The sequence below is a fragment of the Juglans regia genome, chromosome 15 (genome assembly GCF_001411555.2).
Source record: "Juglans regia cultivar Chandler chromosome 15, Walnut 2.0, whole genome shotgun sequence".
Lineage (NCBI taxonomy): Eukaryota > Viridiplantae > Streptophyta > Magnoliopsida > Fagales > Juglandaceae > Juglans > Juglans regia.
In genome coordinates this window covers 9,821,381-9,847,769 of record NC_049915.1, presented here as the reverse complement: position 1 = coordinate 9,847,769, position 26,389 = coordinate 9,821,381, and the positions used below count along the sequence as shown (strand labels likewise).

General features: G+C 34.9%; 1 protein-coding gene across 1 annotated transcript; it reads left to right on the top strand.

Annotated features, from left to right (window-relative positions):
- Window positions 1–9,703: 9,703 nt before the first annotated feature.
- Window positions 9,704–18,366, top strand: LOC109020260 (probable L-ascorbate peroxidase 6, chloroplastic/mitochondrial). Its single transcript, XM_019002687.2, has 12 exons — window positions 9,704–10,032; window positions 10,135–10,281; window positions 10,655–10,775; window positions 11,215–11,315; window positions 11,522–11,609; window positions 15,550–15,617; window positions 15,706–15,792; window positions 16,748–16,822; window positions 16,928–17,005; window positions 17,085–17,189; window positions 17,780–17,854; window positions 17,980–18,366. The coding sequence occupies exons 1-11, from the start codon at window positions 9,850–9,852 to the stop codon at window positions 17,804–17,806; spliced, it is 1,080 nt and encodes a 359-aa protein (XP_018858232.1). The 5' UTR covers window positions 9,704–9,849; the 3' UTR covers window positions 17,807–17,854; window positions 17,980–18,366.
- Window positions 18,367–26,389: the final 8,023 nt, after the last annotated feature.

The following is a 26,389-nucleotide window of genomic DNA, read 5'->3' as shown; positions in this document are numbered from 1 at the left end:
TAATGATCTTGAAATAATATTGATAGTCTTCTGGATCTTTTACTCCCACTATCTCCAACATCAATATCTAAAGATTGATTTCCATCTGACTTTTTATTATTATTCTGGATTTGAATAATATTAGAATTTTCATTGTCAGATTCTGTGGAGATCTGTTGATTCTCTAAATCATTTAACAAATCTATTTGATCAACATGAGTAATAAGGTTTGTATTTTCCAAGAAAACGACATCCCTACTTTCTATCAATTTTTTTTTCAGAATGATAAAATCTGTAGCCACTTCCATTTTCTACATACCTAATAAACCTGTATTCCCAGGTTTTACTTTTTAATTTATCCCTTAGTGGCCTTGGGATAAGCACTTGTGCCTTACAACCCCATACTTTGAGCCTACTTAAGTCCGGTTTGTGTCCCGTCCATAACTCGTAAGGTGTAAGAGGTTTCGCTTTAGTTTCAACTCTATTCAATATATATATAGCAGTCAATAATGATTCACCCCAAAAATGTATTGGTAGTTTAGCATATGCCATCATCGATCGCACCATATCCAATAGAGTTCTATTTCTTCTTTCTGCAATGTCATTTTGTTGGGGTTTATATGGCACAGTATAAATGTATCTTATACCATTCAATTTGTAAAAATTATCTAAAACTTCAAATTCTCCTCCTCTATCACTATTCAAATTTTTAATGGGTCTACCCAACTGGATTTCTACTTCTAATTTAAATTCTTTGAATTTCTCAATAGCTTCAGATTTATACTTGAGTAAGTAGATATACCCATATCTTGAATAGTCATCAGTGAAAGTAATAAAGTACTCCATTCCTCTATGAGTTTTTGTTTTAAAAGGTCCACAAACATCAGAATGTATAATTTCTAGTAAATCTGCGGATTTCCAACTTTTTAAAAAAGATTTACTACTCATTTTTCCTTTGATATATGGTTCACATATATCAAAATTATCTGAATTTATTTGTGGTATTAATCCACTTTTATACATTCTGATCATTTTATTTTTATTTATATGGCATAATCTTAAGTGCCATAAATATGCACAATCAGTAGACACATTCAAATACTCAGAAATAGGTATTTTATTAATATTAACATTCAGTACATACATATTGTGATCTCTCACGCCTTTCACCGACATATTACCCTTACTTATTACAACGGTTCCAGACTTAAACTCAACTGTGTAGCCTTTCTGATCTAGTACAGACACTGATACTAAATTCTGACGAATAGTAGGTACATATAGAACATTATTAAGTAAAATAACGGAACCATTCACTTTGAATTTACATGTACCTTGACCCAAGACATTGCAATATGTATTGTTGCCCATATACACTTTGTGCTCTCCAGTTTGTTTATCTTCGAGTTTGATAAACATATCTTTGTTTCTGCATATATGTCTTGTTGTTTCAGAGTCAACCCACCATGAATATGTCATTGGTTCTACTAGCAGCACTTCTGAGATCGTCATCACAATTTCCTTACTTTCTTGTATTTTTCTTTTGTTAGGACATTGTGATTTGTAATGACCATTCTTTCCACACTTAAAACAGTTTCCAGAAAATGGTTTATTTTGTTTCCTTTTTAACCATTTCTTTTTCTTAAACTGTTTTGGCTTCATCTTATTCTGTGTAGAACGCTTGTACTCAGCCATCAATAAATTGGACGATTCACTATCTTTATTCCTTCTTTTCATCATTTCTCCTTCAAGTACTAAAAGTACTGGAAGTGATATCATTGTTACTTCATTTTCACTGTGTGTTAAAGAAGTAATAATGTGATCCCAAGATGAAGGAAGACTTTTTAGTATGGTTGTGACTTGCATTTTGTCAGTGAGAGGATGACCAGCATCATGTAATTCTTTTGCCATTAACTCCATTTGAAGTACATGATTGCCAATATCATCACTCTCTTTCATACAAGTCCGGTTATACTTATCCAATAATAACTGTATATAAGTATCTGACCTTAAACCATACTTTGCTTCAACTGCATCCATAATTTCTTTAGCAGTTTCATAGTCTTCAAATAAAGGAATAATGTGATCACTCATGCAATGCAAAATTAAAGCTTTTGCCCATGCATTGTGTTCTATCCATTTATCTACATTTAAAACGTTGTTTACACTTTCACTTTCATCATCTTTTACAATTTATTCTCATGACTTTGGTGTTGTTAATGTATATAAGGTCTTTTTATGGGTTAGAAGAAAATTTATATGCCTTTTCCAGGCCCAGAAATTTCTTCCATTCAATTTTTCTATTCCCGAGGGATCAATACTTTTCTTCAGTGCCATGAATAATAAACCTTAAAAATTAATCAACAAGAAGAATGTAGAAATAATAAATGTGTACTATTTAAATACAATAGTTCAACTGTGAAAAATTAAAATTATTACAAACTTAATTAGTAATAATAACCCTTGGATTTAATCCAAGGTGGCAGCCTAGAAATTCTCATATTATATTTTATATAAGGAGAATAATGAAAATGATGTCCCAATCGAGGATATCCACGACTTTTCCTTGATGTTTCACCTCTTTCAAAGAATTTCTGACGATAATTTTGATCAATAGGTGCTTTATAATGATTTGGTTTGAAATTTGGAGCACAATGGCTTTTGAACGGACCAAATCGGGCTTGAAATGATCTCGAACGGCCCGATTGAACAAAACTGCCCTGAATCGGTTCAGGAAACCAGGTAAACCGGTTCAGCCAGTTCAAGCCGGATTCTGGAGAAAACCGGCGGTTGGCGACTCGGTCAATGGCTCGGTAATCGGCTCGGCTAGGAGATCGGCTTGAGGCTCGGCTTGAAGGGCGTGAAACGGTGCCGTTTGGAGGTGTCTGTTGTGGTTCTTCAGTGCCGAAAACGACGTTGTCGTTTTGCTCCTTGGGCTGAACGACAATGTCGTTTAGTCCAGGAGGAATTTCAAATTCCTTATCGTTGGACAAAACGACGTTGTTGTTTGGATCTAATTCGAATTGGACGACCGTTGGACGAAACGGTACCGTTTCGTCCTGGGTTGTCTTCAACCTCACGTTGGCGCACTGCAGTGACCCTGCGTGCGTTGTCCTTAGTTCCGTTCGACCAAATGGTGGCCGGCGACGAAGACTCCGACGTGCTCCCGAGGTCCACGACGTCCGGCAGCGGTGAGGGGCTCCTGCGACCGGCAGAAACAGTGATTGTGTGTGAAAATGGACTATTCAATTCACTATTTCTTTGTGTAAAATAATGCCAATAATTTTCTTCAAAATAGTAACAATTTACTAAATTTTGAAGATTACCAGTATACTCTAAACCCCCCACCGTGATCTGAAAAAGTTTCTCTATCGGATTTTCGAGCAAACGAAGATGATTAAAATATGCAAGTGTGGTTGCCAAACCAAGCACTTGCCTATTTATCGTCTTTGTAATGCGTGATAAAATTCCCTCTGACATAACCTGGCTCTGATACCACTGTAGAGAATTAAACAACAAATGGAAGCTGAAATTATAACGATATGGTGACACTCCCGTGATGGTATTTGTCCCACAAGTTGGTAATGAGCAAAGGGAATTGAGTGCATTTGTTTGTGCACCAATGACCCCTATTTATAGGCCATCATGCACCGATTGGTAAATGACACATCCATTGGTTAACCAATGGTAACCCAAAGGTCACAACTTTAAGGAGTGACACATCCTATTGTGAAAGGGCACAACTATTGGTAAACCAATGGTAACCCAAAAGTTACATCCTTAAGAAGTGACACAACCTTTTGACTAAATCAAAAGGTTGTGTCTCTTGACACTTCCTTTAACATCACCCCTCATGGGAACCATCACCATGTTAGAGAATATAATTCTAAGGGATACACCGTTTGGTGATCTCACCCCTTAGAATAACAGAGAAAACTTTTGTTTCATATTTTAATGTAATTATAAATTTTCACATTTTTTTCCCATTTTATTGTGATTAAATTTTAGGATTGATTAAGATAGTGAGATGAGATGAGATGGTTTTAGATATGTTAAATAAAATATTGTTAGAATATTATTTTTTAATATTATTATTGTTTTTAGGTTTGAAAAAATTAAATTATTTATGATATTTTGTGTGAAAATTTGTAATTATGAGATGAGATGAGATGAAACCATCTTTATATCCATACAGAGCCTAATGTTATCATTTACGATTATTTTTTTTTTGTTACAATTTTTTTAGTAGAGAATGATTTTTATTTTTAAGAAAAGCTCTTTAGAAAAAACATGCTCTCAATTTAATTTATTGTAATATGACTGTATATCCGTTGGTTAAATATGAATGATAATTTGAAATATTTTCTTAATGGATTTGGATGATGACACTTTTAAGGCTTTAATTATTTTGGATCACACGCGATGAAAAAGAAAGAGTGCGTGGTGAATTATTAATAAATCAAATTAGAACAAATGGTAAATGTCACGATAGCATGGGACCTCAAGCTTTTTCCAATATTTATGTGAAGTTCTTAGAACAGATTGAGGTCTTCAAGACACACAACGTGTCATAGTTGAAGATCAAGTTGCCAAATTTCTCTACATAATGTGAAGAATCTTACTATTTCACTCTTATTTTAATATTTTAGTGAGACTCTCAATCGTGTTAAAATTTAGAGTAATGTTTTAATTATAAAGAGATCACATAAAAATAAATCAATAAACTAATATAGATTGATATAATACATTATATTATAAAATTAGTTTTATTATAAAATAGATTTAACATATCATATGAAATCATGTTATTTTATAAATTTTCTTTTGTAAGAGCTCTTTGTGACTGTAGTTTCTCATTGATATTTTATAAATAGGTGTTGTCATCTATTTCTTATTTGTGTTTAGAGTCCCGACTAGTACAAACCTTAATGCATTTTTTTATTATTCTCGCAGCCTAGTTTGGGTACTGAGGTATTCTCATAACATCTCATTACTATTTATTATTTTATTATTATTTTTCACATACTATTCACTATTCTATCATTATTTTATTATTATTTTTTTATTACTATTCACAAAATATCTGACAATACCTCACTATCCAAATACAACCGCTCGATCCTTCCCAACAACGTAACACGTGAATGAATTTCAAATTGAACAAGAATGCAGCCAACACATTTTGTATTTGGTAACCCTTCCTACTTCGATATTATGGTGCATCCTCTTTAGACACCTTAACACGAACGTGGGTTCCATCGAGTGCCCCAATACAATCTTGATAAACACCTCAATATGTCATAAAAGTGTGTAAGTTCACCAACTAGCCACTAATAAGCAATATAAAAATTGAATTTTACCTTAAAATAAGGGCAAAAAATATTGTTGTGAGAAGTGTTACAACAAAAAAATTTCATAAAAGAAAATTTACAAATTGACATGACTTTATATGATACGTTAAATCTACTTTACAACAAAAATAATTTTACAATCTAGCATACCACATCAAACTACATCAACTCTTAAATTTATTTTTGTAAGATATTTTTGTAACTAAGACAATAGTAGAATCGCAATGACTATTGATAGACCAACTGATTTTATGAGCGTTGTGGCAAAGTCTTTGTCCAAAACATTGGGAACCAAAATTTTGACACCTTTACAGGAATTAGATTTGCTTTCTCCATACTCCAATTAGTCTGGTATGAAGTTTTGTTACTTAGTTACTGCAATATTTGTCATAGACAGAGTTGTGTTATCTCTTAGACTTCGGTCTTTAGAGATTTGACGTCTGGACTAGACCATGTCAATCACAAAAGTATACTAAAAAACTACTAACGTTTGTAATTAGCTTGTTGTTTAAGTCAACTTTATATATCCTCATTTAAATTAAAGAGGTGCTCTTGTGTTAAAGTCAGTAAAGAATTATTATCGAAACTCATGAATAGGCCTAACAATGTATCTTGATATATAATATTTAATTATTACATTTTATTTTGATTATTGGAGGTTGAAATATGTAACTATGATATTATAATGGTTTATTTGATAGCAACTAATTTTATGCTGGATATATGATATTGAATTCTGTCTTATTTGACAATGAATTTTTCATGGCGATCAATTCTTAGGACATTGTTATTCAAAAATAAAAAATGATAGTATGAATATTAAATATGTCCACTAAATATGTTCACTCACATATTTTTATTTTTATTTTATTTTATTTTTTTAATAGTTAAAGAAGTGATTATTAATGAATTTATATATATTTTTTTATATATATGGAATGGCCTTCCTTACAAAATATATATGAAAGTAATAGTGGTCCGTTTAGTCCAATTTCATATATTTTTTAAAATCGAATCAATATATATTGATTTTAAAAATGTAAAAACTAATTCACTATTGAAACCAAAACTTACGGTTTTTCTAGTTTTGGTCTAGTCTGATTTTTTCGATTTTACGGATTATTTATATTAGTAATAATATGATGTTTACATATACTAAATTATTATTCTATTTATATTATAGTATAAATATATTATTTTATAATAATTAACACGTACTAATATAATATTGAATTTAATTATAGTTTATATAAGTTCTAGACTTTTTATATGAGTATATATAATCAAATGTGTAAAAATGTATTTACAAAAGAATATATATATTATAATTTATTATGCTAAAAATGTATTATATATATATGTATCAAAAGTAAGTTTATATTAATAACTTAATATTAATATTTATGTTTAAAATTAAAATTAAAATTTTATGTTATATTAATTTTATATTATGAGATTACAACTATATGTTATATAAAATGTTATATTAAAATTATAAGATTAGTTTTATGTTATATTAATTAAAAATTTAACATATAATATATATAATATAATATAAAAAATTATAAATATGTATATCAGTTCGATTCAGTTTAAACTGATTTTCAAAATATGAAAACCGGTATTACACCGGTTTAGGACCAGTTTCGATTCTTAAAAATGGGTACTGCACAGAATCACTTACAAACAGAACCAAATTCACCGATTTGGTCCGATTCGATTTGGTTCAACTGATTTTTCAATTTTTTTTACACTCCTAGAAAGCAATATACATGCATGAAAGCACATCCTCAAATTAAAATCAGTCTTCCTTACAAAATATGGTATTTTTTGTTGGATTTTCTGCCATTTTTTTTAAAGAGTATTGTTACTATGTCATTTTAATTATACTACTCATGTTGTCCCCATTGACGTAGCACAATCACATAATGCCACATGATTTATTAAAACAATAAAAAAATATATTAAAAAAAACTTCCGAAAACACAAAAAGATGGAGATTGAAACCCTAAGTTTCCTCTACCTCTTTTATATTTGCATTTTTAATTTTTTAATAAACCACATGAAACAACATAATGATACGACGTCAGTGTCAATGGGAGAAAGTGAACGGTATAACGGTAGTGGCATAATAGTTTTTTTTAAATATATAATTTTGTTTTAAATATATAGGGGCATAATAGTAATATTATTATACAAGTCTTCGTTTTCATTCCATGTAGTTATACTCTCAAACAAGGTTATTTACTTTCCACTACTTTTCATCCTCTTTTTTAAAACATCCAAACAAGAAAGATTCATTTCATTCCTTTCCATTATATTCCATTTTATTTCCATTCCATTGCATTGCATCTTTTAGTACTTTATTCATTCCATTTCTCTCTAAACTCCCAAAACCAAACCTAGAGCATTCCCAACAGATCATATATTTTACGTCTATATGTAAAATATTCAAACAAATCTTCAAAAAACACTCTCCAACCGATTTTCTAAATGAAGATTGATTCGGTCCAATCCAATTTGATTCAATCGATTTTTCAATTTTTTTATATCCCTAGAAAGTAATATACATGCATGAAAGCACGTCCTCAAATTAAAATCAGTCTTCCTTACAATGAGATTATATACGCAATCCTCCACTTAGAATTACAAATAGAATTTCTCATTTGTCAATTTATATATCTTAAGTATTGCTCATTGACCTCAGACTTAAAAAACTATTCAAATATTTGATCGGACATGGAAAATTATATTGGCTCTTGGCCTATAAATCAAACTGGCATACTCTCATACTTACTTCTTCTCTATTGCTATCTTTTCAGCTTTAGAGCATCCTCATTGGCTTGACTAAAGTTGAAAGATGGCTAAAATTTAGATAATTTGTGCCAAAAAGACCCCATATTGGATTTAGCATCTCTAAAACAATTTGAACTTCTGGTACAGTGGTTGACCAAATATTAAAATAGTAATTTTTCACTCCAACCACTTGTTGGTGTTTATTTATGTGCAGATTTTTTATTGACATTGAAATGAGTATGTTGCTATATATTTAGTTAGTGAATATGAAATTTAGATAAAATTTTAGATAAGTTTAATCTCAATTTTTGGTTATTAGCATTAAATGATATTTGAAAATATGATTTTTTAATATTAATTTAATTAGAATATAATTATTAATAATATTAAATTGATAGAATTACAAAATGTGATATAAATAAATTAAATAAAAAAATGATTAATTTAATAATATTTTATTATTATATATAGAGTGAATAGTTAATCTAATATGGAGATTGAATTTAAATGGAATGGACAAATGTAAAAAAGTGTGATATTTGTTAAATTTTGAAGATGCATTTGGCCAAGCCAATAAGATGCTCTTATGCAGTGTCTTTTTGCCTACAAACTTTCTTCATTCACTCTTGTTATGTTGCTTCTTTCATATCGAGAGCCCTGCCACGAGAAAGATTGTCTTATTCGTTCTTTTAATTGTCTTCCTCCAACACAAAAAATGTGATTGCTTATTTTCCTCTTCTTGTATGCTTTTCCCCGAAAGCATCACTCAAACATGAGAACCAGAGACCCATGGCTGTCGCCATAGTCAATAGTAGATGATAGTAGTAATATTGCGTCGCGGGAGAATTGGTTGAGGTGCGGAGGGTGAGAGGTGGTTATGGTTGTTATTTATAATCGGACATGCAATGAGCATCAAGCAATGTGGATGAGAGTGATAATATTGCATTGTGAAGAAATGGTCAAGGCGCCAAGGGTAAGAGGCAGTTATGGCTGTTGTTTATAAACATGTAGGTAGGGAGCATCCGACGGTGTGGAAATCCATGGCAATGACAACACCTTATGTAGATATTGTCGGCCCATGGATGGATCCATGACATTGCTAGGAGTCAACATCTACCTAGAGGACCATAGAGTTGTCGTGCCGTTCATATCGACCAAGGGAAATTCGGTGTGAGTCCAGATAGACCCAGGGATGGACCAGGTCGCTACCGTGCACCCAAATCGACATGTGGTGCTGCCATGGTGGCGTGTGGTCAACACTTTCCCTTTCCATATTGCTCGTCGAAGTGGTGAGCAATTTAACTCCGGTAGTGACTGTTTATTTAAAGTACGAACACTTTTATCTTTCTACATTTCTAGTCGAGATAGAGAGAACTTGCCCTTTCGGACTTTGCTGCCCAGAGTCCTGTCATTTATACCTTTTCTAATATTATATTTTAAAAAATAAAGTTACATATAAAAAAAAAGATTTATTATTAAAAATTATTATTTTTATATAAATTTTATATTTATTTATATTTTTAAAATAATCGATATTTATACAGTCAGTCATTTCATCATTTTAAAAGAAAAGAAAGTTATTATTAGAAAGAAAAAAGTGGCCTGGCCCGAACAATGCTTGCGTTGCGTGGCGTTTCGTGGTGCCGTTGGTCAGAATAAAAAGAGAGGCAGCAAATGGCACAGCGACTGTCACTGCCCTAACCGATCATCGCCAGCCCTAGCCATGCAGGTTGCTTTCTTCGGCAACGCCGCCGCCGCCTCCGCCTCTTCTCGCATCGTCCCCGCGGCCGCCGCCTTTTCAGCCAGAATCTCTTTCTCTTTCTTCTCTTCGTCTTCTTCCACTTCTCTCTCCTCTTTCAAATGCCTCAGATCGTCTCCTCTCGTCTCTCGTCTATTTCTCAACCAGGTCCAACTCTCTCTCTCTCTCTCTAATGGTTTGTCTTTGTTTTTGTTTTATTTTCTCTGAAAATTTGTCCGTATCTTTTGATTTTTTTTAATAAACTTTTAGAGACGATCACCAACACCTTGCTTATCGGAGAGAGGTCTGAGCGCCGCGGCTACTCCGAAATGCGTGGCTTCTGATCCTGACCAGTTGAAGAGTGCCAGAGAGGATATCAAGGAGCTCCTCAAGACCACGTTCTGCCATCCTATTCTAGTACCTTTACTTTTCCTCTGCATTTAGTTAAGCCATATCGTTGAGTGCCTCATTATGTTGTACAAGTCAGGGTTCTTTCGCTTTTCACTTCCACAAAATGCTTCTCAGAATGGTTGCAAACTTCATTTGTTAACAAAATTCTGATGCAGCTGTTCGAGATTCAATTGCATTTTGTACAGTTGCATTTGTAGTTGTATATAAATTATTATTTTATTTCATCCCGTGCCCTCTAAATCTACGATCTGTCAAGACTTCTATTTTATCGTTGCGAATGTTAAAGTACTGGGTAGACACATCTTTTGGGAAAATATTAAAAAATTCCCGCCCCCCTCGCGTCTCCCTATAGCTAACGTAGTTCATGTGTGGAAAACAGGTTCGCTTGGGTTGGCATGATGCTGGTACTTACAGCAAAAACATTCAGGAATGGCCACAAAGAGGTGGAGCTAATGGGAGTTTGAGATTCGAGATTGAGCTCAAACATGGAGCTAATGCTGGTATCGTTCATTATCATTGGTTGTTACTTAGCTTTGGTTGATAGTGATGTGGCCTTGTTCGGGCGACGAGGAATTCTCAAATATTCTTAAAATTTCTCATAATTTTCTTCTCAAAAATCACTCAAACACAAAACACTTTTCAATTTCAAGTCTTCAACTTTTTTATTTAATCATTATCCAAACACAAAACCTTATACAACTTTTCCAAATTTTCAAACTAAACACAAAAAACAATACAACTTTTTCAAATTTCAACTTCATAAAATTTTAACTTCAAAATTCAATTTTTTTTCTGTCTTGTTTCCCAAAACTCAATAAAACATCTTAACTTAAACCATTTAATTACTATTCATAAACCATTTTACTACTATTTATAGAATTATAAGATATTCTAAAGTGTCTAAACGATCCCGTAGTCTTATATGCTTGCATTTTTCAGGTCTTGTGAATGCATTGAAACTTCTTCAGCCTATCAAAGACAAGTATTCTGGTGTGACATATGCAGACTTGTTTCAGTTGGCCAGTGCTACCGCAGTGGAGGTTGTCCTTGCTCTAACTGTAGAAATTGCTATGATTGGAATGTGCTGATGTAATGTGCCATTGCATTACATCAATCATTCAATTAAAAAGAAAAATAATTGATCTAGGACTTCATGAACTGTGCCACATTAGTATAGTAGGATAGGAGTGTAGTATATAGCATCACTCATGGAAGAATCTCCTAACGAGTTTGTTGGAAATTTCAGGAATCTGGGGGCCCCAAAATCCCCATGAAGTATGGAAGAGTGGATGTTACAGGACCTACAGATTGCCCAGAAGAAGGGAGGCTTCCTGGTAAGAAGACCATACAAATGAGTTGAGGAATTATTTGCATTAAATATAGTTCCCAGACTGTACATCCTACCAAAACTGAAATCTCCATCTATCTACCGTCCTTAAGAAATAAAAACACAAAATCTATCCGAGCTGGCCTTAGTTTTTCAAAGACCACTAATGAGGTCTTTGTAACTCAATTCTTTGTAACTCAAAGACCACTAATGAGGTCTCCCAGAAAATGATCTTTCTCCTCACCAACTACCATAAACATCAACCCAACAGAGTTGGCTAAAATACTGAATGTCTTTACCCTTTACCATCCTGTGCTTTAAAAGGGAGCATACCATATTCCATCTCACTAAATGAAACTTGAACTCTTCATTTATACCACCCAAAAAAAGTCCTGTAAATCAACTCCAACTGTAAGCCACAAGTGGAACGGTAAAGAGAGTCAAAGAAAAAGGTGGGGGGGCTAGGCAAAGTAATCTTAAGAAGCATTAGCCTCTCACCTTAGATAAATAAAATTATTTCTGTTCTGCTAACATATTCTCTATCCATACTAGATACATGACAGAAACCGTACATGGAGATCACAAGGGCATTCTAAGGTAGCTCATAGGTACAAACCCCATATTAGAAAATAAAAATGTTGCAAATACCTCCACATCATACCCACCTGTGAATAGGAGATGACAAATAGTCAATACAGCCATACCCACCTGACAGACAACCAGTCTTGGTGAAAGCACTAGGCCCACTTAAGCACATATGCTGTCTAGAGCAAAACTGCAAAGCACAAGTGCGCGCCTGATTGAAGTAAAGTGCACATGGCTAAAGATGATGCATAATATCAAAATATCCAAGCAAAATAGAAAAAAGGTCTAAAAAGTGACATGGCAATATATTTAGTCTATGAACTCAATTTCTTAGAGTTTTATGCAATATGAAAACTAAGTAATTAACTAATTACATAAAGTTAAAACATAACATCTATCTCTTTGAGAAAAGAGAGGTTCTTAGCAATTTGATGGATGACAACGCCCCTCTCTTCATTAATGTTGCATGCTTTGCTTTATAGATGAATATTAATTTGTCATTGGTTTTTTAGTTATCCAATGATTTTGTGAAGACTCCCCTTTTAGATCTTTATCTTTTATTCTTGACTTTTATCGTATCTATGTTCTTGTAGATGCATGATTTTTCTCCACTGCTTGTATGTTGCACTATGAAGTGGCATTCTGAGATATTTCTTACCATGAATATCACAATTAATATGATACCCCATATGATAAGGATAATGGTAGGTGGTACATGGGATCCCACATTGCTTGGGAATGAGAAATTATTGCCCTAAGGTTCCAATGTGGCTTCAATTATATCATTGACTAGTTCTTTTGGAGTATAGACCATGTGGTTTGAGCCTTTCATTGAGGTGTTACAAATGGTATCAGAGCCTATCCCAACCATAAATATGTGACTTGAGCCATGCCACCTACGAAGGACAGGCCCAACGAGAATGTCGGGAATTTAAGGGGGGGAAGATTGTGATATCCCATATGATAAGGATAAGAATAGGTGGTTTATGAGAACCCACATTGCTTGGAAATGAGAAGTTCTTGCTCTTTATAAGGTTCCAATGTGGCTCCAATTATATAATTGACTAGTTATTTTGGAGTATAGGTCATGTGATTTGGGTCTTCCATTGGAGTATTACAATTAATTAGTTAAATGTGGGGTATTTAATAATTAAGACCCACTACTCATACACGAGATCCACTGCTATACATAGACGCCCATGAGTTGGTAAAGAGTAAAAAAAAAAACTACTAAGAGTTTACCAAGCTTTTTCTTTTAGCCATCATTCATAACTTAAACATCAAGCATAGCTTAAACATCAATCTTACATTCCATTACATACAAACCATCCATCATTTATACAATTACCTCTTGTGCACATGGGTTGGTGATCTTGATGATCATGGTTCCACCCAAGGCCCCAAATAAAATCCTATAAAAAGGAGGTGGACATCACTAGGTGCACGTCTAGTGGGCCCTTCCTGCATTGCCATCCACCTATTAACTATTATCTGCCATTATTCATTATTCATCAGTCATCAGCGATCATGCAATCATTTAGTTTCCTGTTTCTTTCATTCTTTTTAGTTTCAGTTTTTTTTCATTCAATAAACATTAGTACATATACATATAATGGCATAGTGGAAGAATTCTTGAAATTTCCTTTTCACATTCGCATGTCTTTATAATAAAGTGTTCATCAATAGTTTGAGCAATGAGCATTACAAATATGTGACAAAAGTCGAAACACATTCATAAATTACATAATTTATACAATAAGCAATCTTATGATTTAGAGAAGAGGCATTTCAAGGGCATGATCGTATGTACTTACCTCTTAGCTCCAAACAATAATTAGCGCATTGATAATCACCTATTTTAAGACATACAATAATTCCAAGTCAATTTCTAACAAGCACATACTATCAATTAAGGATTGAGATTTCATTTAATGATTTAATCATGACCCCCTTTGTAATTTTGCCATCAACAACAACCCATGACACATCCAACTTGTACTATCCAAAAATTACCTTAATACCTACCCATGATTTTAAAATCCCAACACTATTGCCTCTACATCAAACATATCTACCCGTAACACTTAAAGAAATGCATCAAGCATATCTTCCCGTAACACTTAAACAAATGTTTCCTCTCGTGATTAACATAAAAACATAACACCCGTGGCTGTAACACCTGTATATTGACATCAACCCATAACACATGGAAATCACCATTGGCAACTTTAGCTGGATTTTTGGTCTTTAACGGTGCACAAGGATAGACGTGAGACCCAATGGGAGTTTGGGTGTGTACTTGAGCTGGCTTCTGGTGTCTTTATTAGTGAAGATGAGACAGCCATGAGCTAAAGAGCTGTCTTTTGATGTTGAGAGAGAGAGAGAGAGAGAGAGAGAGAAGGGGGGGTTGTCGATCTGGGGTGAAATGTGAGTGCGCGAAAGATGTAGAGAAGGGAACATGTGTGTGAACAGTATAGAAAGAGGAGGAAGGTACTTTGGCTTTATCTGGAGCTGTGGGCGAGAGAAATTTGAGAAGAGGGACCATGGCAAGTTAGGCAAATGGGGTCAGTTGCGAGTCAATGTAGTCCTACAGTGATGAGGTTTCAAATGCCTAGAGGGCAGAGTGCCAGGGACAATGAGGCAGGTCAAATGGCTGATACCTAATGGGCAGGGTCTATCATCCAAGAACAAACACTATCCAGTCTAAATCTTACAGAGGCTTCCAGAGATTTCATGGGTCCAATAAAAATACTCACATATCAGCCATAAGGAGCTAGGGCTAGGGTGTTACAAAACAACAGGGGAAGTGATGGCTCATATATTTTGAACCCTAGAGCTATTAAAAAAGCATTTACCAGAACCAAGAATCTAAAAGTGAAAATACAAGAAATTAGTCATCTCCTCCATGTCTCTCCATAGCCAAATATTCCATTTAATAAATTAGACTCTGAATAAACTGGGTCATATTTTGAAAACTATTTTGCAAATAACACTTTTCACTTGATCTTTGACTCTAACATCAAATATGTTCATCACCAAAGGGCCTTGCCTTGGAGAGGTTCCCCGACATATAAAAAAAAAAATAATATTTTTTTTAACTAAAGGGCCCAGCCTTGCAAATAACACGTGCATTACCAAATAATAATGGAATCCTGTCTCCCTTCAGTGAAAGCATGTTGGTACTCTGACACAAACCCAGCTTTTTTTATTCCACATGTTTCCCGCACTGATCAGCCAAATATATATATATATATATTTATATATATATAAACACACACACATGCTTCTTTATATTTCCTTCTTGTAAATCCACTTTGCTTCAACTTATATTATCTTATTTTTGAAAATCATCCACTTGTTAGCTGCTGGTCCCCCTTCACCTGCTGATCATCTACGTGATGTTTTCTACAGAATGGGCTTAAGTGACAAGGTAATTTTCATGGTTCTGTATACTTGGTTTTCGTTTTTTTACCTCACCATGCATGTGATGTTTACCTGTGAAGCTGTTTGATGTGCAGGAAATAGTTGCATTATCTGGTGCACACACACTGGGAAGGTCCAGACCAGAACGCAGTGGTTGGGGTAAGCCAGAGACAAAGTACACGGTATTGCATCATTTTCTATTCATGTGCAGAAGAGCCTTTTGTGACTTGGTTGCGCATTTCATGCTATACTCTTCCACGGATTTCGGATTTTATTATTAGATGACAAAATCTGTAATCTTAGAAAATTGAAAATGAGATCCATACCCATTAGTCAGAGCTGTGAAAGTTTCTTTTCTGATCAAACCTGCTAACGATAGAAAATCACTGCTTTTTGTTAAAGGGTGAACCAACATAAATTATGGCAATACGATTGATTCCATAATCTACTGTGAAAGCTTAAAGTAATGTAACAATTTTATGAGTCTGGTGAATGGTGATTTCATGGTATTACCACCTATCATGTTGCCCGTACTGCATGATTATATTATCAGGAACATCATTCAATCCAGGTCACTCAAGAGGCAGTAAATGATGCTGAATAGCTCTCAAGGATTTTATCGTTAGCGTTACTGTTATTGAGCAACATATGAGGTTTTTTTATCAGTATTATACCTCTTTTATGTCTTTGTTTTCTATCTGTAAACTGATTCTGATTTAACTAAGGGCTCGTTTGTTTTCAGAGATGAGATGAGATTAAAGTTAAAAAGTTGAATAAAATATTGTTAGAATATATTTTTTAATATTATTTTTGTTTTGATATTTGAAAAAGTTGAATTGTTTATTTTATTTTGTATTGGAAATTGGGAAAGTTGTAATGATTAGATAAGATAAGATGAGATGTTTTCTGAAAACAAACGAGGCCTAAGTTAGGCATTTCTACATTTTCTTCTGTTCTGTAGGAATGATAGCTCAAGAACTAACCCAAAGAAGATGGCTCAATAATTTAGGATTAACCACTAGTCACAGCTTAAGAAAATTAAAAGATGAAGAAAAACAGCAAATCCAACTGATAGAAATATGACGATCTCTTGTTTTGATCAGTATAGAAATATGACTATCATCTATTTAATTACAGAAATCTGGGCCTGGAGCACCAGGGGGACAGTCCTGGACGGTGCAATGGTTGAAGTTTGATAATTCCTACTTCAAGGTTTGAAAATCACAATGCCCTCTTGAACATTATGAAATCCAGTCCATGCATCCGATAAGAAGCTGTCTGCAGAATACTTTTTGCTGATTGTGATTACCCTATCAGGATATCAAAGAAAGAAGGGATGAAGATTTACTGGTGTTGCCAACTGATGCTGTTCTTTTTGAAGATCCATCATTCAAGGTTAAAACAAAATGACGTTTTGCTGTGAGACAGGGTTTATAGTGTAAAACCTTTTAATGATATAATGCCTGATTTTCAGGTATATGCTGAGAAATATGCTGAAGATCAGGAAACATTCTTCAAGGATTATGCTGAAGCCCATGCCAAACTCAGCAACCTTGGAGCCAAATTTGATCCTCCAGAGGTTTGTCATTCTAAAGTGCTTATGTTTATTGATTTTGCCGGGGATGCTAACCAGTGTAACTAGTGCAATTTGAGCCTTTGGCATGACATGGTTATGCTAATCAGTGTAACTAGACTATGTTTCGTCGAGCCTATTGATATGTTCTTTGTCATCACAAAAAATACATGTTAGGGGTTCTTTTTACTTTTGAATGTGCAAGAAACTTCCTTTGCTAATAGTAGCTCTTGATTGGTGTTCATCCCAAACTTCAAACCTCAATTTTCAAATACTTAAAGTAAGCAATTTTGAAATGCTATAGCATTTATCAAATCCTAAAAACAGCAAAAATATATGTACGAGTAGTGCTAAATTGCATCACAAACTTCAAATACTCAGTACTTTTAGAAATGTTTTTGTTGAACTCAATTTGTTATTTTTCTTGATTTCAAACCAACAACTTGCAATCTCAACTCCTTTAATGGCATGAAGAACAGACATTGGAATATGTGCAGCCGTACGTATGCAGACAAAAAGGACTTTGAAGTACTATATTTTCTTTCTAATATAAACGTTGAGCATTCTAAATGAACTGCTATTGATTTGGTGATCAGGGTATTGTGATAAACCATGGTCGTTAGGAATCTGCACCAGAGAAGTTTGAAGCAGCAAAGTACTCTTCTGGGAAGGTTGTAAGCCTCATGAACTTGTATCCCAATATTTTTTAAGTTGATGATTGTCAGAAATTCCTTTATTTTCGAAAATATCTTTTTGCAATCTGTTCATTATCTCTACTTTTCACGGTTTGGTGCAGGATTAAGAACAAGTATCATGTTTTCGTATGCCGTATCTTTTAATAGCACAAGATGAAGCCATTTTCAAATCCTATCAACTCAAATATAATACATGGATGTCTTAAAAGAAGGAATAAAATTCAACAGTCTTACCAATGTACTTACAGAGAGTGAGTATGAACCAAGAGATTAGAGCAGGGTAAGAAGCGATTAGTGGAAAGGCCCAGATAAGCCTCTACCGACGAACTATTTCCTTAATATTATTATTATGATTTGCTGTTTTAGCAGTTTTGACATCACTATTTGGGAACTAGGTTTTCTGAGCTTATTACTGAAAAGTATTGTTTTTGTGCATTTCGGATTGTTAAGATATAAAATAAATAATAAAATCTACTCCTTCCCATTAACTTAAGCATTTGGGACAAGTGATTTCACATGGTATCAGAGCAGAGGTCTTGAGTTCAATTCTAACTCTACACTTTTTCCCATTTAATTAAATATTTCATGTGTAGGGGCTATTCATTGAGTTGGAGTTTGGTCCACATGTGTGGGAGTGTTAAAATATAAAATAAATAATAAAATCTATATTTTTCCATCAGTTTAAGCTTTTGAGATAAATGATGATTTTGCACGAAAAGCTAATGGGATAAGAGGTGATTTTACACGGATTAACTGTCAATGAGTGAATATGGTAGGGACTTCAGCAGGTATGAGATGTGAATTGGACACTTGTCATGAGTCAAATTGTAGTGAAGTGATGCACGAAGAACTAGTTAATGGAAAGATCATTCTGGTTCAAAATGAAAAAAAGAATTCCTACAAGTCGGTCCGTCCAAGGATCCTCATATAACAACCTGTCAATAGTGGAGGGACACCTAGACATTTCACTATCACAATTATTGTAAACCAGTACTACATGGAATACTCGGCTACTTCAAAAGAGAGACAGTCCCTATGCAGGCCCTTTCCTTTCGCAAGAGACAGCCCCTTCCCCTTCCCCCACCTTCGAATCGATACCAACCCCTTTGCAGCCCCTTCTCCCTCCCCTTCGCAGCACCTTCGAATCGACATCAACCCCTTTGCAGCCCTTTGAATTGTGACGAAGACACCTTCGAAAGCAGCTTCGCAGCTCGTATTCCCTTCTCAAAATAGAGCAAGCTCAGCTAGCATTATCAACAAATTATTAACACTTATTGTACTCTCTTTATTCTTGTTTTTAGAGATTGAAGGATACAAATCCATTCTTTGAAATTGGACGTGGTAATAACTGTGGATTATCTGGCTCGCTCAAAAGATGGTGAGATAAATATCAATTTCGTAATGCTTCATCCGGTGTGTGTCTAAGACATTTTGTCAAATGCCAGTAGTGTCCAAGTATATAATGTAAAAGAGGAGAAATACCAAGGCAACAACAAGGCCATTGGAGTTAGCCATGAACAACCGTCTGTTGGTGAGGAACTATGGTGGGCGATGGACGGACGGACCAATGGCGGTGGATTGCCCTTGCGTAGTGGGCGACGAAAATGGCGAAAATATTTGAGGAAATCGGCACGGCTTGGGCGAAATCTGGAGTAATCGGTCCGGGCAAAATTGGCCAAGGAAGACAACGACGAACTGGTGGTGGTGGACTGCTGGCGGTGGAGGTATGCTTGGCTTTGGTTCTGGACACACAGGGTTGGGGTCGAGGTTGGGCTAAGCTGAAGTCAAGTGAAGTTCTCTTAGTTGAAGTGTGAATCAAATTTCTATTCCATGTGAACGAGTCTAGCGTGATTGTGGTGTGATTTCTAAGGTGACAACTTCTAAGTGGAGGGTTGTTATTCATTCAAAATTAGACTGATCGCTTAGAAGCGGATCTGAATGAAAAACCCAAAAACCAAATGAAAAGTTAGCCCTATTTTAATATTTGAAGCCTTGATTCTTAAAGTTGTTTGAACCCTTTTGTTTTTTCTTTAATTTTGGAAATTCCAAACCAAATGTGTCTGCCCAACTGCATTTGGTCCACTTTGTTGTCCAGATTGATTAGTAATTGTCCTTTGAATTATTATGTGTATGATTGTACGTGCTACTAATTCATGATAAACAAAACAAAGGGCTGCCAATCAACATTGTTAAAACTTAAAATCAAGGAATGTTGGTGGATAAGTTATTTTTGATTGAATCATAGTGTCGGATCCAGTAACTAAAGAGTTTACATAATATTAAGCCTCGTTTGTTTTCACAGATGAGATGAGAAGAGTTAAAATTAAAGTTAAAAATTGAATGAAATATTGTTCGAATATATATTTGTAATCTTGTTTTTGGATTTGAAAAAGTTGAATTGTTTATTTTATTTTGTATTGGAATTTGAGAAAATTGAGTTGAGAGAAGTTTCAATAGAAAGAAACTCTTTAGTTATAAAATATGAAATAATTGCATCCTAGCATTCATAAGAACGTTTTAACCATTTAAGCATTTCTTTGACCTCAATGCTCATGGTCATCGTTTTGATAATGGAAATTTTTTTGCGAAAGTCCCAGGCTTGTAAGTTTGGGATAATTAACCCTCTTAAAAGAAAGTGGGAAACTATGGAAAAAGGTAATTTTTTCCTAGTAGGTCTCACTTGTTTCTTACTTGTATCTAATCTAGTATTGTTCTTTCCTAAATTGGAGGATTTTGACCTCAACGTGGACTCGCATTCCACAAGTTCAGAGTCGCGTGTATGAATTGCAAGCTCTTGAGGAGAGCCAAAGCTTCAATGTCTTCAGAGTCCTCTCCAGCATTTTCAATTATGTTAAAAGCCATTATCATACCTGATAGCAGCCCCTATACCAGCCCTTTTGCGTGCATTTGATTTGAATACACTCTGGAAGAAATTACAAACGTAGAATTCTATCCCTTACGGACAATGAGATGCTTTTCCTTCACCTTTTGTAGTTTTGGAGCACCATCCCCCATCTCAACACCCTCCTTCGGATCCATTGTTTTCTGCCATAGATGCATACATTCCTTTGTCGCCAAATACCCCATGCTACAACTGAAAGCATGGCGCCATATCAACGACACTTTTCTTTAGTGTATCCCATAGTAGCATTGTAGCAACCCCGGCTCGAAGAGCGATGGTGTTTAGAAGTCTGTGTTGTGAAAATGATGCAAGAAAAGTGAAGCAAAACAAGAAACCAATCAAACATACAACACAAAAATTTACATGATTCGACAATGTGCCTATGCCCATGGAACTATAGAGGATTTTATTATGAGGAAAGTAGGAATATACTGTGGGGCAATGCAATGTTTCTCTCGCTCACTCTCTCTCAAGGGTTGTCTCTCTGTTTCTCTTTGTTCCACCTGATGTTTCATACCAAAATCGAAACATATATAATACATATAGGCATGCAATAGAAACCTTAGAAACACAATTATCAAGTTATTCACTCGAGCGAGCATCTAGCGAACTCTTTATCTCATGTTTGTTCAAGCGACTTGTCGAAAGAACTTTCTACCTGAGCTTCACTCAAGTGACCTGTCGCGCAAACGTTGAGTGAACTTTCCGTCTAGCATTTCTTGAGTCGCATCGCAAACCAGGTCAAAATATTTTTTGGGTTGGGTCATCAAATTGGGCTGCCACAAGAATAAATCAGGCTCCATAAATCCAACAGTATGTGTGAAACACTTCACTTATTGTGGGACCTATTATATTTAAAAAGAATCAGAACACCAGTAATTTTTTATGTAAATTGAAATGGCAAGTTTTTGCATCAGCGATTCAACAATGCGTTTAGTGTGCCAATAAAAAAACCATGCAAATCGATTTATTCCGGCCCAAAAGAGATTGATTAGTTTGGTTAGTCAACTTTTTAGACTCAAATATACAAATATTTACAAGAAAAGCACTCCCAATGGATGCTTTATAATATATTTTTCTTTAAAATATAAAAAAATTCTCTTAAAAGTGCCCTTCAATGGATCTTGTATTCCATCTTTCATTTTACATTCTGCTACAGTAACATGCTAGATGTGGAGGGAACTCTTCATCCTTGTAAACATTTTAAATTAGTTTCTCTCTCCTACTGTTTGATTTTCTTTATTTCTTCAAAAGTCATTTATTTTTATTTCATATCTTCTCTCTTATTCCCACACTTTCTTCTTTGCAAGGAGCCAAAGACAAAATCTGAAGCTGAATTAATCTCTTCTTTTCATTATATAATTTCTTCTTTTTATTTTTTGAATTAATTTATATTTTGGTTTAATTTATAAATTTGGATTAATTTAAAATAGAACATAATTATATGACGTTGTATATGGAGAGATGTTGCAAATATCAAAAGATTTGAGGATATTATTGATAGTTATAGAAAATATTTGAAATGAATAAAAAAATATTAAAAAATATAATATTTAAATGATATAAAAAAAATAGATAAGTTGATGTATGATATATTGTAAAAATCAGTATGTAAAATAAAAAAAATGAATTTTAGTGATATATTTTAAAAGATAAGATAAAGAATCCATTGAGTACTCTTAGAGCATATATTTATAAATGGTTATAAATTCATTACTATTCAACGTCGGAAGCATAAATGTCGACATCCCAAAATTTTAATAGTAACTATCTCAATCATTCTCTAATGTCTAGGTGCAAACATTGTTCTTATTCCTTAAATAAAAACGAATTACGGCAACTCTTGTTGATCTGTTTTCATTTATTTATTAATCATTCTGGTCGTCTACTCGTTGAAACTCAAATAAATAAGATACAAATTCATATTATACTTATTATATTCCTTGCTTTAGAAAATAAAAATGCACATTCATATGCGATAAATGCAACTTTTCTAACAATCTTTAGAATTCTTCTAACCTTTATCACCTTTCATTAAAAATTAAGTGTAGATCTAGTGATAGGAAGCCGACGGCAAGCAAAAAAACCTAGAAAAACAAGTTAGTTGCAGAGTTAGAGGAAGGGAGATCTGAGTTAAGTTTGTAGAAGTGAAGCTAAGAGGAATTTTGAACAAGAAACATCGTTGTGAGAAGCTTGAAGGAAGTGCACTGTATGGAGCAGTCAAGTGAAACGAGGAGTTTAGTTGCTTTCAGAAGTCTAGAGTTATTCAAGATGCAACGTTTTTAATTGCTTTAATAAGGGTAGGTTTGTAAAGCATAGCGTTTTGGGACTTAAAAACACCAAAGCCGTGTGTTTAAGTGTCTGTGAGTTTTTGAAGTTATAGTGGTTTGTGATGTATTTTTATTATCCATGAGTCATGTTATCAAACCTGGGTAGTTTATTAGAATATGTTTTGGAAGGAGACGAATATAGAAGGGAAGTGGGAGGAAGGAGAACCATCTAGAATTTGTCAAGACTTTCATTGTAAGGAGGTTGGAATCCCTCGAAGTATTCCTCTTTGAATTTACGAATGGCTCTCTCTACCGTCCATTTCTCAACTCCATTACGGAAATATCTATTCTGCTTTCATTCTCATTCCTGTTTACATTCAGCCCACACTTAACAATCACACAGGTTCTTATCAATTGGTATCAGTGTCCACCGATTCTATGATAGAAAATACTAGATCTAAACTTCAACAACAAGAGGCATTTCAACAGCAACTCAATGAGGTTCAACAGCAAAATGAGCAGACTATACAAGACCTTAAGGCTAATTTGGAACCATTAAACGACATGAACCATTAAAGGCCAAAATAAACAACAACAGCAACATCAACAACAATATCAGCAACAACAACATTGGCAAAACCAGCAGCAACAACAGCGTGGGCTTCAATATGATGTCCATTTTGACCACGAACAACCAGATTAGAAGCGAGGCAATTTCAGGGGAGTAAAGTTAGACTTTCCTCATTTCCAAGGAGACTAACTAGAAGCTTGGATCTTCAAGGTGAACCAGTATTTTGAATTTCACTAGACCCCCTCGTCATATGCTCATGGCCTTTTATCATATGGATGGGGAAGCTCTTGTGTGGTACTAAGAGACTTTGGAGGGGGGCCATTTCTGTGACTGGGATACTTTCACCAGGTTGATGCTTATTCGCTTTGGTCTAACGACGTATGATGATCTCATGGAAGCATTGCCGTGGTTAAAACAAACCAATTCCAACGCTGCGTACAAGGCACAGTTTGAGGTTCTTTCCAATCGGTTGAGAAGACTTTCAGATGTGCACAAGTTGAGTTGCTTCCTCAACGACTTAAAAGATGAAATCCGCCTTCCTTTTAGGATGTTCAATCCAGTCAATTTAAATGTAGCATATGGGTTAGCCAAAATACAAGAGGAATACCTCTTAAGTACAGAAACATCCATCAAGCCTGTAATGGAGAAAACTAGTGCAACACTTGGGGGTTTTTTCCCCAAGGACCCTTCTCGAGTAGCAGTGGTAGTAAATTGTCTAGACCCATGGGTGCCACTAGACAGGTATCCTCAGCTCAAATGGATGAGAAACGCAAGAAATGATCGTGCTACCATTGCAATGAGAAGTGGAGATCAGCCCATAACTGCAAAAATCCAAGGATTTATTTGTTACAAGCTAGTGAAGAAGAATTAGGGGAGGAAGAGGGCACCCAACCAAAGGATTGTGTAGAAAAGGTTGAGGAAAACAAGGCTGCGGATAAGGAGGAGGAACCTGAGATTTCTTTGGCTACGATTGCTAGAACACCCACAATTAGAACAATGAGCCTGGTGGGCAATATTAAGGGGGAGCAGTTGGTGATTCTAGTGGACTCTGTCAGCTCACATAATTTTATTGATTCCTTATTGGTTCCCAGACTGAAGCTGCAGGTGGACTCCTCTATCTAGTTAAGGGTGAGGGTAGCTAATGGCCAATGTCTCCAAATTGGGGGGGTAGAGCTGTAAATTTAAAGGTGCAAGGTAATATGTTTTAACCTTCCCTTTACTTACTTGATATTGCTGGATGTGGCATTGTGTTAGGGAGAACTTAGGCCCTATAACTTGGGATTTTTCGAAGATGTTTATGAGTTTTTTCCATGGGGGAAGGCTGGTGGAATTAAAAGGGTTAAAATTGTGCCCCTCAGTGGTGGAGGATGGACCAAAGATATTAAAGGCCACGATGGCCAAGGGGAAGGGGTTGTTGTTATTAGAGATTGTGCTTGATGAGAATAATGGAAAAGATTCCTATGTCGAGGATAATGAGGTTAATGAATTGCTAAAAACTTTTCATGGGGTTTTTGAGGAACCTAAAGGGTTATCCCCTACTCGTGCCCATGATAACAAGATAATTCTTAGGGAGTGTTCTCAACCTATAACAAATAGGCCATATCGGTACCCCTTCTATCAAAAGACAGAAATAGAGAAGATAGTGCTTGAATTATGGAAATTAAGGGTGGTGAGACCAAGTTCCAACCCTTTCTCTTCCCCTGTTTACCTGGTCTATAAGGCCGATGAGAGTTGAAGACTTTGTGTCAATTATAAGGCACTAAATAAGGAAATGATGAAGGCAAAGTTTCCTATTCTGGTGATTGATGAGCTGTTGGATGAATTGTTTGGCTTGATTATTTTCTCTAAACTCAATTTGAGGTTGGGTTATCACCAAGTGAGGGTAGTGGATGAGGATATATACCCAAAACAACTTTTTGAACTCATGAAGGGCAGTACGAGTTCTTGGTAACTAATGCCTTGTCCACCTTCCAAGGGTTAATGAATGATATCTTTAAACCCTATCTCTGAAAATTCGTGTTGGTGTTTTTTTACGACATCTTGGTCTATAGTAAGAGCCGAGATGAACATTTGGGGCACTTAAGTAAGGTCTTATCCTTGCTGCAGCAACACAACCTTTATGCCAAAAGATCTAAATGTAAATTTGTTGTTGGGGAAATTGATTACTTGGGTCATGTAATTAATGCTGATGGAGTGATGGTTGATGCTTCTAAGGTGACTTCTATGCTAGAGTGGCTCGAGCCTAAGAATGTGAAGTCTCTAAGGGGATTCCTAGGGCTAACGGGGTATTATTGGAAGTTTATCAGAAATTAAGGGGGTATTGCAACCCCTCTCACATATTTACTTAAGAAGAATTCTTTTTCTTGGAATGAAGAGGCAATGAAGGCATTTGTAGCCTTGAAACAGGCTGTTGCACATCCCCTAATATTAAGGCTGTCGGATTTCAGCAAACCCTTTACTATTGAAGGTGACGCTTGTGGAACCAGGCTGGGAGCAGTTTTAATGTAGTCGAGGCTGCCCATTTCTTATCTAAGTAAGGCCATTAAGGGTAAAGCCCTTCTCTTATCTACCTATGAAAAGGAGCTGTTGGCTCTTGTGATAGCAGTCCAAAAATGGAGGCCTTACCTCCTTGGTCAGTCGTTTGTGATTAAAACTAACCAACAGGCCCTCAAGTTTTTACTTGAACAACGAGTGGGTACTGAGATGTAAAAAAAATGGGTGACAAAATTGATGGGGTATGATTTTTCGATTGAGTACAAAAAAGCAAG